General features: G+C 43.6%; 1 protein-coding gene across 2 annotated transcripts in view; it reads right to left on the bottom strand.

Moving 5' to 3' along the window:
- Positions 1-296: 296 nt before the first annotated feature.
- The window catches only part of LOC119011355 (ephrin type-B receptor 1-B), a 169,944-nt gene continuing 157,885 nt past the window's right edge, over positions 297-12,355 (bottom strand). For both annotated transcript variants that reach the window (XM_037084401.1, XM_037084402.1), the window contains exons 13-16: positions 8,727-8,876; positions 4,487-4,680; positions 2,014-2,169; positions 297-969 (exon numbers count right to left, since the gene is read on the bottom strand). In XM_037084401.1, the coding sequence (XP_036940296.1) occupies positions 861-969; positions 2,014-2,169; positions 4,487-4,680; positions 8,727-8,876 (609 nt within the window). In that variant the 3' untranslated portion in view covers positions 297-860. The remainder of the gene's footprint in view (positions 970-2,013; positions 2,170-4,486; positions 4,681-8,726; positions 8,877-12,355) is intronic.

Genomic DNA, 12,355 nt, shown 5'->3' with positions numbered 1-12,355 from the left:
GAAGTCCTTTGTCAAGGCCTTCCACCCAGAACTCCACAGGTAGTGTTAAAGTTAAAATACGCGTGGGCGGCATCTTGCTATAGTGATGAAACAAACAAGGAAACAAACAAACAAACAAACAAAGAGATGGTAAAAGACAAAAATATAAACTAGCTCTGAATTTTTCACCAGTCCGATACATATTTCAAATTTCTTCAAAACGAGTATATGATGGCGTGAGAAGTTGCAAATGGTGCTCCACTGTACATCCCTGTATGTATGCTTCCTCCCTCTAATTATCTCTACCGGTTAATTGCTTTTATTTTTTTTTTTTTATTTTTTTTTTTTTCTTCTGGGACTTATTTCTGGCCAGGTCAAGGCATCTTCATTGCACACATTGACGACGGTAAAATCACAGGTCACACGTTGTTTTTCTAAATGTCTCACACTTCTGTTTACAACTTTAACATCTTCTAGTCCAGATAATATAGAAGTACAAGATCACTTGTTTTTACCACACAGTCGGAGCTTGTGAGAGATCCCCCTGTGTCGATGTGTGATCGTCGGAGTTGTTTTGGTTTACAGTGACATGAATGGCAGTCTATAACCACGGCAAACTGACGTCCGACTTCCCCGCGAGGAACGATGAAGAAACAGTATCAAGTCTGGACCCTGAACTCCTGGTGTGGATAGCATGAAGTGTGGAAGCTGATAGCCATGTTGTAGTGTGGACCCTGGTCTCCTGTTGTCACGGTAGTGGATTAGATTAAGACAATAGTCTCGACTCTGGCGCGTTCCGATGGATCGGGGGTCATTCGGGGGCTCCCATTGTTGTTGGTCCGGCGAATGCTGCCCGTTCCGTGGCACAGCGCCCCCTGTAGTCATGCCATCGGCGTGGGTGACTGGCTCATCTGCACCCTCATGGACTGGATATTACTGAGGATCTTCTTCTGGTGGCCTGCCAGGGTCACTCCTATTCTCAGCAAGTCCCTGGGGGAGAAACGAGGCAGGGAGAAAGAAGATTGAAAAGCAAGAACACATTTGGAGGCAATAGATGAAAGGATTTCCATCACATCGGAGATGGAATGGATCATTTGAGTATGAGGCGATTATACTGGCAAAAAATGTGTAATTTCATCTTCATATCATCATTTTCTGGTGCATTTACAGTCCTAACATCACTATGTGTGTGGACATATATATATATATATATATATATATATATATATATATATATATATATATATATATATATATATATATATATATATATATATATATATATATATATATATATATATATATATATATATATATATATAGATAGATAGATAGATAGATAGATAGATAGATAGATAGATAGATAGAGAGAGAGAACAATATCAGACTGCAGAGCTGGTGGCATTGAACAGAAGAAGAAAAAAAATGGTTACTAAATTAATTCTATCACTTGAGAGAAGACTCAGTAATGCATGTTACTTTGCATTGCAAAGAGACTGCATCAATGCCACCCAGCCCCGAGCATACATTTTTCATTAAAAAAAAATGATTTTACATTTTTACATAAATTTGTAGACCAAGCAACACTGTTAATTAAAATAAATTAAGTGCAATATTTGTGCACAAGTGCTGCAAGAGATGCCGTCATGACCCACGCTTTGAAATATTCCACATAAACAGCAGCGGGTGAATGTGCCTCTTAACAATGTGTATTTAAAGGATTCACATCGTTATTCGTTTTGGAAAATAGTTTGTAAAAGATTATTAGATGGCAGTCATAATACTTGAAGAGCACAGATGGAAATGTTTCTACCACAACGACTGTTATTTCCTGTAATAATGAGTTATATTTTTATGCATCACCCACGCAGCCTTCACTTTGATGCAATCAGTCAGAAGACTTGAGTCACTGGGCGCATTCATGCTTAAAATACGCACACTCGACGTTGAGTCATCTCGTATAAGTGTGGCCATCGAGTGCCATATGGGGTTTTTTTGGAAGTTGTCGTTTTGCGCATGAGCAGGTGAACTCACTCTGAGGTCATTTGAGCCACCAGCTGCAGGGAGGTAAAGCCTGAGTTGAGGAAGTTGTCTCTGTACTGGCTCATCTTGATTGCAGCGAGCCAGTCCTCTACAGAGCTGAAGGTGTTGAAGTCAGGTATGGATCTGTCCAACAGTGGCTGAGAAGGCCTGGAGGAGGGAGAGGAGAGGAGAGGAGAGGAGAGGAGAGGAGAGGAGATGAGAGGTAAGAGGACATTAAGAGCAAAGCAGGGATTTGATGCAATATTAAGCATGGAGGATTCGAGATGGAGAGAAACTGTGGTCATGATGTTTGTGAGAGGATACACGATGGAGGAGGAGTGTCTGCTGTATGAATATAAGCTTTGGAAAGTATTCTGACCTGCACCCCCCTTTTTACCACAATTTGGTCTTATTCACTCTCCATACTTTCCTACCCAGCTAAGGAAGAAAAACTGTAAAAAGGTGTTCTTGTATAGGGTCAAGAATCTTGGTATTAATCGATATGGATTCTGTATATTTGAAACCGTTTCAGTACTCATTTCCCGCTGGTACCTGCTACCGATTTTTCGCTCTATCTTCTCTCTGGCAGCAAGTTGACACACTCACTGCTGCAGTGCCCATATAGGCCAGTCTGCTCTTCCTTTTCTGACTTATGATATACTTCTGACTGGAGAAGTGAATTAACTGAAAGGCTCTCATGCTTAACACACAGTACACAGAGCCTGTTACGTTTAACTTCAATAAAAAAAATGAGCATATTTAAATGAAAAATACATTTACAAAACGTTGAAGGTCATCGCTGAAGAGACATTAAACACTGATTCAAAAACCAAAGTCTGGTTGCAGTGTTTTTAACCCAATGTGAGGGTTTGGGTTTGGGAAATTTGCGATACTGGCTTTTCAATGAGAAGTTTGGATGTGGTTTCGTAGTCAGGCTCCAAAATTAAAATATGCTGTTATTTGCACATTATGGACAATAAAAGCTGTTTCTAAAGCAATAACAAATAGATTTGTGAGGTTGGAGATCAAACCGGCAACTATGTTTCTGATGGGTGAAGCCTTGGATATATTACTTCAGTCTTCTCCATAAGTCTTGGTTTGGAGTAGTCAAACCTGCACTTCATGCTTGTGCCTGCTTTTTCCAGCAGTGGGCATGATGTCTTGTTATACATTAATGTATGAAACTGCTCCCATTACAATGTCCTGGAAGCTTCTTGCTGGCAGCTCACAGCCTATCCAGTTCCATATTTATGACGTTTTATGTGGAAACGATGAATGCCTTGAAATCACGTCTTCGTGTAGATGACATTTCGCCTCATCGGTGCAGTATGACTTCGGAGACGTACCTCCACATGAATGATCTTGAATGACATCACGCTGGTTGAAAAGAGGGTGAAACAATTGTCCGGTTTGGAATCGAATTGAAATTTGGTTTGGAACAAATATCACCAAGTTTTCAACTAGGAAAAATGTTGAGATCCAGATTGGTTCCTACTGGGTTGTGTCAATTTTTTCATGTGGTATCAAACAAAGTATTGAATACTTTTGTATCAAAGATTGAAATGCCATCATAGTGACAATACTACACTGGATCAAATACCACCTGTCTGATACGATCCCTACAACAAAGCATCCTATAGTGATGCTTCTATAGCAGGCATTAGGAAACTGGCCGCAATTAAGAAAACCGTGAACTGAGCTCAATACAGGATGGACCGAAAAAGAAAAACAGGCTCCATTGCATAAAATCAAAGTTGCACACAGCCAGAAGTTCACCTTTCAACATGGCAGCTACCCAAAGCACTCAGCCAAAACGAGTGGCTTCGGGACAAGACTCTGACTGACCCTCAGTGGCCCAGCCAAAGCCTGGAAATCGGAATGGAAAATCTGCACAGAAACCTGAAGCTCGCAGTTCACAGACAGTCCACATCCAATCTGGCCGAGCTTGAGAGGATCTTCGAGGAACGGCGGATGAAATCCTCCAAACAAAAATGTGCAGAACTGGCATCCAAACAAGTTTTTTTTTTTTAAAAAAACTAACCACGGCCAACTGCGAAGTCACGTATAAACATTTCGAAAAAAGCACGCAAATTAGATGTTTCTCCATGGTTTTTCATTTTTCTAACAGCATGTTTTTTGCTCTATCATTATGGGGTAAAAAATTTATAACACCACAAATTGTGGAAAAGCGTGAACTCTGGTGCCCATCTGGGGGTCAGGATGTGTGGGAGAATCATAAGCAGCGGAAAAGAAAGATCCAGGGTAGGAGAAGTTCAGGTTTGATGCAATCAGCAGTAATAAATGCATGTTTATTTTATGAGAGGATAATAAGTGAGCCTGTGCACACTGGAAAAGTTTGTGCAGACAGCTTGTGTATATACTGCGCATATGAGCAGATGATGAAAAACATATTTATTTCTCTTTAATGTCCACTTTGGGGGGAATGTGTGTGCCACGCGCTGCTGAAACTGTGTTTTCTACTCACACTGCGGGAATGTTGGCTACGGCTTTGAGGCTGGTGGGGTTACGGATCATCTTATCCAGGGTGCTGACGATGTCGGTGAAGCGGGGTCGTACGTTGCGGTCCTTCTGCCAGCAGTCCAGCATCAGCTGGTGCAAGGCGCTGGGGCAGTCCATGGGCGGGGGTAGACGGTAGTCCTGCTCAATGGCATTTATTACCTGGGGGGGGCAAAATTCAGATGGTTGACATTTGTAATTATACACAACTTTTAAATCGTACGGTAAGTGCATTTAATTTCCCTCCGTTTAATTTTTTTGTCTTCAGACTGGCTGGCTGTCAATAACACACTTCATTAAAAAACTAAATCCTAATTTGACTGAGTTTTCGGTGACTGATGACATTGAGCACATCCACTCTGCAATCCTGACACGCTCATCCCTGCCTCGACAACAGCCACCATCACCAGCCCACCACCCGCACACACACACACACACAAACACACACACACCCCACACACAGACACACTCCCTCTGGTCACTCAAGAGACTGCGAGCATTCAGGCTGATGTGCCCTTCCTCTCCGCTCCAGCCAATCACATGTCACTCCTGGAGGACAGAGCGAGGAAAGAGACGGAAGGGAGAGCAGAGGCAGTGTCACTGTTGAAAGAAGCCGCTGGGGAACGGGCAGATTGCATATAATTAACACTGTGAAGTGCAGCCACTTGACACATGCCTCTTAAAGGCTGCACAGGCTATATCCTGGCCTTGTTAGAGAGAAGTTACGACAAAGAGTTTCGGGGTAGAAAGAGTTAGAGTCGAGTGTTTTGTAACAGTTGACTGAAGTTCACTGAGAACTTGAGGCAGATTTGGAGACTTAGGCAGAAGTGGAGTACCTATTATTATACGATCATCCTTCACACTCCTCCGGCTACATGGCTGCACTGAGTGCTGAATGCTTTTTCTTTTTTTAACGCTAAAAGTTTTTGAACGCCGCCTCAAATGTCTATCGTCATATTTTATGATGTCATCGCCCTGAAAACAAAAAGATCCTCTGACAAAATCAAGTGAATCATCAGATTAAATGGAGCGCCGAGTGCCAAGCAAATGCAGATACACAATATGATCATGACCTAAAGGGCAACTCCACCAATTTTACCCATTAAAGTGTGTTTACAGGTCTTAAGGGAGTATTTCTGCACACGTGTAGTATAAAGCCTGTTGCAGCAGGTCGAGCATTGCACTCCTACAACACAGAGGGCCTCATTATGGACAGCTTGAAAACAAACGATCATATTTTTAATTCCGTGCATTCTCTTTTTCAAAACCTGGCATCATCCCAAGAGGCAACTTAACCGCTGAGTGACATCACTGGAAGCAATTTATCAGATCATATGTAGGTTTATTATTTAATTGTGTCAAAGTCGAAATGGACTATTGTGTTTTTGTAAATCTTATTCGTGGTGCTGTTAGACTGCTGCCAGATCAGCCCACTAACACTGGTTTGTGCCTCCCCTCATGTGCTGCAAGCCAGGCAGTGCACATTTTCATAAAACAATAAAAGAAAAATGCTCTATTTGAAAAGGCTGAACACCAACAAATGTGATTCTAAGCAAAATATTTCACTAGATGATAACATCTTGTGAATTTTAGGAAATGATCACATCCATTTTTCGTCACTACGCTTTGACTTTTGGACTCTCTCTGGAGTTATTTGAGATGTTTGTGTCGCACAAGCCGGTAACAACTATTAACGTAGCCTAATCTATGTGCAACCGCGCAGAAACGGGGGAAAAAAGTGTCAACGTTACGAATGGAGCTTATTTGGTATGTACGCACAATACGCAAAGAGCAAAGTCAAAATAAGTGTATTATAAATAAAAGTTAACCAATTCTTAAATCTGGAGCTACGAACTTTATAGAAAGTACAAAGACTTAAGATTTCCCAGATTGCTGCATTGCATCTTGATGGACCTAAGGCTCTCACCCACAACCATATATCAATACTGCCTGTAGATGTAATCTTTTCCTAAAAAATGCATAGTTGCGAGATAAGGGTCTGGTGTGAAATCAAGTGTAAAAGATACTATCATTAAAAATTACAGGCTGCTCTGTTGGTTGCCAACTCCACCTCGGAGTCGAGTGCACCTCAGCAAAATCTTGACAAATGGTGCATATGGAGAAGTGGTTGTGTGTGTGTGTGTGTGTGTGTGTGTGTGTGTGTGTGTGTGTGTGTGTGTGTGTGTTTTAGGTGTGTATCTGTGTGTGGACCGAGCAGCCGGACATGCTGAGCGGTGCCAGTCCTCATCTCTGCGTTAGTCCCACCAGGCAGTGTTTGCTGCTGGCCCACTGAGGCAACATCTGCTGGGTTGGACGGTCCTCGTGGAGCGGGGTCCATAGAGGCCTGATGGTTGGCTAGTTGTCTCGCTAAAGGAGCTTAGGGAGAGAGACCTCATAGTGTGGGACTATATCCAATGGCTGTGTGCGTGTGTGTATGTTTGTGCTGGTGCCCGTGTGTTTGTGCGTGTGTGGACCTTATCCAAACGGACATGGGGAACAAAGCAGAGCTCTCAGCAATCATTCATGGCTATCAAAAGCAGGCCAGGAAGGAAAGGGGATAGTGTGAGACTGTTTCCATAATAAGTCTGCTTTCAAAGTCAGAGTCAAGGACATCTTCAGTGATGGTGCTATGAGATGGGAGCTGATAAAAAATGTGATTTATTACAGCTCCCCGCTCTTATGAGTTATCCCTGATTGTGTATCTACGGGGTGAAAAGACAGGATAAGCACATCTGTAACGGAAATAGCCGTCGTGCTAATGAGGCAGCTTGCTCAGAATCAAACTTGTTTTTAACTGCAGAGAAGTTGAGGAAAGTGCCAACACTCAACGTAAATGTTCCTTTTTACGATCCGTCTTAAAGTTCCCATGAAAGGGGGCACTTGAACTCCCGCCGCTGAAAAAAAACCCACTGCTTCCTGGGAAATCTTCAGGCGCGTGGGTAATTAAAAAGAAACACATTTTTTTGACAATTTGGACCTTTCTGCCTGCACCTCACTCACTGGAGAAACTTTGAGCCGGCACCAAAAATGCCAATTAAAAATATAAACCAGGGGTTTCTGAACATACAGATAACAACCAGTAACACAAAAGTCACTTCAAACAGCAGACCTGACAAGCTACTAATGACAATATGTGATGGGAGCAGTGGGCTGCTTGCTCTGGTGAGATTGTCACCATTTTCACCTAGTTTGTGAAATACAGTGCTTAAAAAAAGTTGATTAAAAACATGTTTGTTCAACGCTTTTGTTGTGAAAAAGAAAACTACAGAACTGATTGGTCTTTCACTGTCAACAGTCACCAATTGTATCTAATTTATCAAATGTAGATACAGTATTAAGTGACAGTTTCAACGATTAAATAAAAAATAAAAATAATTAGGAAATTATGATACATGTGTCTGTTATGGAAGACTATAAGGGGTGAGGAAAAACAACGTCAGGAGGAAGGTTTATTTTTTTTAATTTTCATTATGCACGTCAAGAAAAAAGTCGAAATGTCGAGAATAACGTTGACAAGTTGACCTTTTGCGACTATATCAGACGGAGAATATGACTGCCTGAATGAAATGCCTTGCCCACCTCAGAAAAATCAGACAAACATGGGAGAGCTGGCCGCATTCGGGCAAGCTGAAATTGAAAGGATGTAGCGATGGAAGAGACCAGATGCTCCCGGAGCTCAAATAGCTGTCGGTCGCTCCCAGGTCACTCCTAGCTGGATTTGAGGGACCAGAAAGAGTTAACTTCATTCTCAATATTTCAACTTTATTAACAAAGTTATGTTTCAACATTATTCTTGACAATTTGACTTTTTTCATGAAGTGCATAATGAAAAAACTTGCTCCTCTTTCAGTAGTATATCATGAGAGTGAAAAATGTTTATGTGGAAATAACTTACATTTTTGTCAGTCCTTTACAGTTACAGGATTTTCACGTTATATCACATTTGACATGTGAATTCACCGTCTATTTTCCTACTTTCATTTAAATCTTCTGTGTATTTCAAAAAAATACAGGAACAACATGTTAGATTAATGATTTTTTTTGCGGTGTGCCCTGTCAAAATAAAACTTCCCTTCTCTCCATATTGGGGAGTCCTTTAATAGCTCACTGTCTCAAGTCAACATCCTGCTTCAGACGGAAATACATAACAATCACATAGTAACGATATCACTTCACAGGTCTTTTGATGTGCATAGAAAAATACTTACATCCTGGTTGGACATGTCCCAGTAAGGCCTCTCTCCGAATGACATCACCTCCCACATGACGATGCCGTAGCTCCACACGTCGCTCGCCGAGGTGAACTTCCTGTAAGCGATGGCCTCTGGTGCCGTCCACCTCACCGGGATCTTCCCACCCTGAATGGGAGAGGGAGAAGGGGGCACAGTGTCAAACATCTGGGGTCCGAAACAGTTCATGGTTTGCTAGGTTTTATTCCAGGTTTTATTACGCCAGCACCGCCGCGCCTGCCATCGACTGTCCCTCTAAACTCCTCATCCGCCCGGCACATCAATCCTCCGGCAGCCAAAACACACACATGATTCTGACACCGTCTCAGCGGTGGCTCCCGATGGTGTTCGCCCTTCACACATCGACCGACATCACATTTAGCGTCTCCTCTCCCACAGCCCTGTTTGGATAAAGGAAGATAGGGCTCGGGCTTCTGCTCGTACGCCGAGCGTGTCTGCCTGTAATTGGGCTACCTGGGCCTCAGGCATGCCACGCGCCCTGTTGACTGAAATTGACATCTGCTTGTTTAAGATTCCAAACACACACCCTCACACACACACACACACACACACACACACACACACATACAGACGCTGCTGGGAACACAAGCACGGGTGTAGATGATTTTTGTGTGCACACCCGCAAACCACGCACACAAACAGACACACACATTAAATCCCTGTTTGTGCCGCCGCTTCCGCAACACCTCCCCCTTCTATCTGAGCCGAGCTCGCCACCGGTTTAATAATGCCAATTAGCCGAACCTGAGCGTTTGCAGATAAGCTGCCGTTGGAGACAAACCCAAACTGGGGAGCAACCTACACAGACCACCCTGTTTTCCCTGCTCGCTCTGAGAAAAAGCGAGAGGAGACCGAGAGAGAGAGAGAGAGAGAGAGAGAGAGAGAGAGAGAGAGAGGAGGGGGAGGAGGGAAAGGTGGAAGAGCCACAGAGAGAGAGAGAGCAAGAGCGAGAGTAATCAGTGATACGTAATGATACAGAAAACGGTTCTTCTGGGGAGTTTTTAATGCTGCAGGGCTCAAGTTTGCTGGACAAGATTCATCACAAACAGGTCCCGAGTTCTCCCTGTGTGCGTGCGCCGGTTCACACTTACGTAGGTGTTACAGGTCAGCGCTGTGCGGCGTTGCAGAGGTGGAGAGACCGAGTTCATTAATGAGCACCTCTTTGGGGTTTGACCTTTCGGCGGCTGCTGACCCTGAAAGGAGATTTTAACATCTGACCCAGAAGCGATGCAGGGACACACACACACACGCACACACACACTCCAAGACGCAGACGGCTCAGCTCTCTCCGAAGCACACCGGCCAGACATGAAGTGCCGAAGGAATTAGGAGGTGGTGCAGTGTGTGGTTGTGTGAGGGTGTGTGACGGACAGAGAAAATGAGAGAACAAGAAAGAAAGCACGAAGAGGAAGAGATCAATAGACGAATAAAGGCTATCTGAGCCCCCGCGACTTCAATGCCTCTCTCATATCTCAGACTAGTTCATATCTGAATCGTTTCATCTAAAACCTGGACCCCGGGACACTTCCTCCTGCCCTTTTCCTTTGTCTGAAGGCAAATGAAGCTACGCAGATACAAGCCAAATAACTTCGCTGGGGAAAAAAAAAAAGAAGCAAAAAGGCCAATCCCCCTTCTTCCTCATCCGTCACTCTGTCAGGGGCGATGCCTCAAGTCAATTATTTTGTTTGGACGAGCGTACATAAGTTGAAAAACGGAGAAATAAACTCGGAGGAACACGGAGAAAATAGCTGCTCCAAGCAAAACGCCATCTATTACCGCCGCTCTTTATCATTACTCGCTTACTCCCTCCCTCGCTCTGTACATCTGGTCTCACGCCTCGGGACCCTGTTGGGATATGAGCTGAGTGTCGCTGGAATGGCCTGAGCGAAGACACGGGGCTTCACAAGGCGCTCCCTCTGTGCCTCCAATGAGACAGACTTTAGTAATAACATTTCCAAGGCGGGTGAGTCAGAGGCGGCTATGCAAACCCTTCGTAATTACTGCTGTGGGCCAGTGATAGCTCTGCCAAAATCCCGCTTTAATAACATGAAGTGCCGAACAGCTCATGCATACACAGAAGAAGGCAGAAACATAATAAAAAGCATCAGATTTTCTTTTTTTTTTCAGTAAAAAGAGTGTTAATACTACGGGGTGATGGGTTGGGGGGTAGTGGGAGTTATGATGGGAATTAAGACGGACCTAATGTCAACACAAAAGCACGAGTGCTTTGTGAAGCCTTGGAGCATTGGGGAGAACTCTCTGGATGTGCTACATTGTGCCGGCTAGTGAAAAAGGAACAAGCTGTTTTTCTGTTTGCCTTGAAGTGAAATATCGCCCCTGACACCGGATTCACACACTCTACGCCATTATCCCGGACATTTAACTGTGTAGATGAGCAGGGCAGTAGCACAGCCACTGCGGCTTCAGAACTTTCAGGGGGCCTTGAGAGGACTAATCTGTAATGATAGCAAGTGATACGCTGCAAAAAAAACTTCCCCCCATAATAAATGAAGCGGGTGACACAGGCTCCGGCGCCTGATTTTGCAGAGATATTTGGAAGGGCCTATTTTCTGGTTGATAAATGTTGGCACTAAGAGGAAGAAGCGAGCGGTCATGAGGGTGTGAAAACCTGAAATAAACACAGAGATACCTTACAATATGCCGTCAAAAACTTTTCCTCATTTTCCAATACGTGATTCATTTGTTTGCGTTTGAAGTCAGGCATCATGCACGTGGACGACAGTGTTGGAGAAGGCTGCTTTTGAAGTAAGTTATAAATGACTACATACCTTATTAAGATGTACAAGCAATGTTACTATTTTAAAGGTCTAGTGAACAAGATTTAGAGGCAGAAATGAAACATGACATTCTGAAACTGAGTCGTGTTTCCGATATCTTAGAATTAACCTGTAATATCTACAGGGAGGAGCAAGCTCCTCCTCCATGGAGGCCGCCATGTTGCACCTACATGTTTACTACTGTAGCCCAGAATGGACAACTTTCATAGACGTACAGAGACGAGGCACAAGCGCCGACACACACACCCTGACCGCTTGTTTCTGACTATTTTGCGGCTAATAAAAAGGTTTTCTGTCTGTTTTGGGAAAAATACCCTGCGGTCAAACTCATGTGAATAACATGAGGCGAAGTTCACTTCGCTTTATGTGCGAACACAGACTAGCTTGTTAGCCTTAGCTAGCACGGTAGATTCCAAGTGAGTGAGTGTAATTTAACTGTTTATTTGTTAGCGTTAGTGAAAAGATTACAATTACTTGGTAATTAAATCATATGTAAGTAGTTGGAGCACCACAGTGGCTCAGTTGGTTGACCGAGAGCTGCAGCAGCTCAGGGTTCTGTTCAAACCCACGGTCCTTTACTGCAGATCAACCCCCCTCCTCTCTCTCTCACCCTGTTTCCTGTCACTTTGCATGTCCCACCCAATTCAGCCATAAAAAAGGTAAATAAACTCACAATACTGTTTTTGTTTTTTTACACAACGGGTCAGTTGTAACTAGGTGCTCCCCCAACACGGACATCTGTGTGCAGTAATCCTGACCAGAACACCTCTGGCAGACACTGGAGCACGC

This window comes from Acanthopagrus latus, chromosome 21 (assembly GCF_904848185.1).
Source record: "Acanthopagrus latus isolate v.2019 chromosome 21, fAcaLat1.1, whole genome shotgun sequence".
Classification (NCBI taxonomy): domain Eukaryota; kingdom Metazoa; phylum Chordata; class Actinopteri; order Spariformes; family Sparidae; genus Acanthopagrus; species Acanthopagrus latus.
The sequence above is the reverse complement of the archived record's forward strand: the minus strand, read 5'-3'. Positions and strand labels throughout refer to the sequence as shown.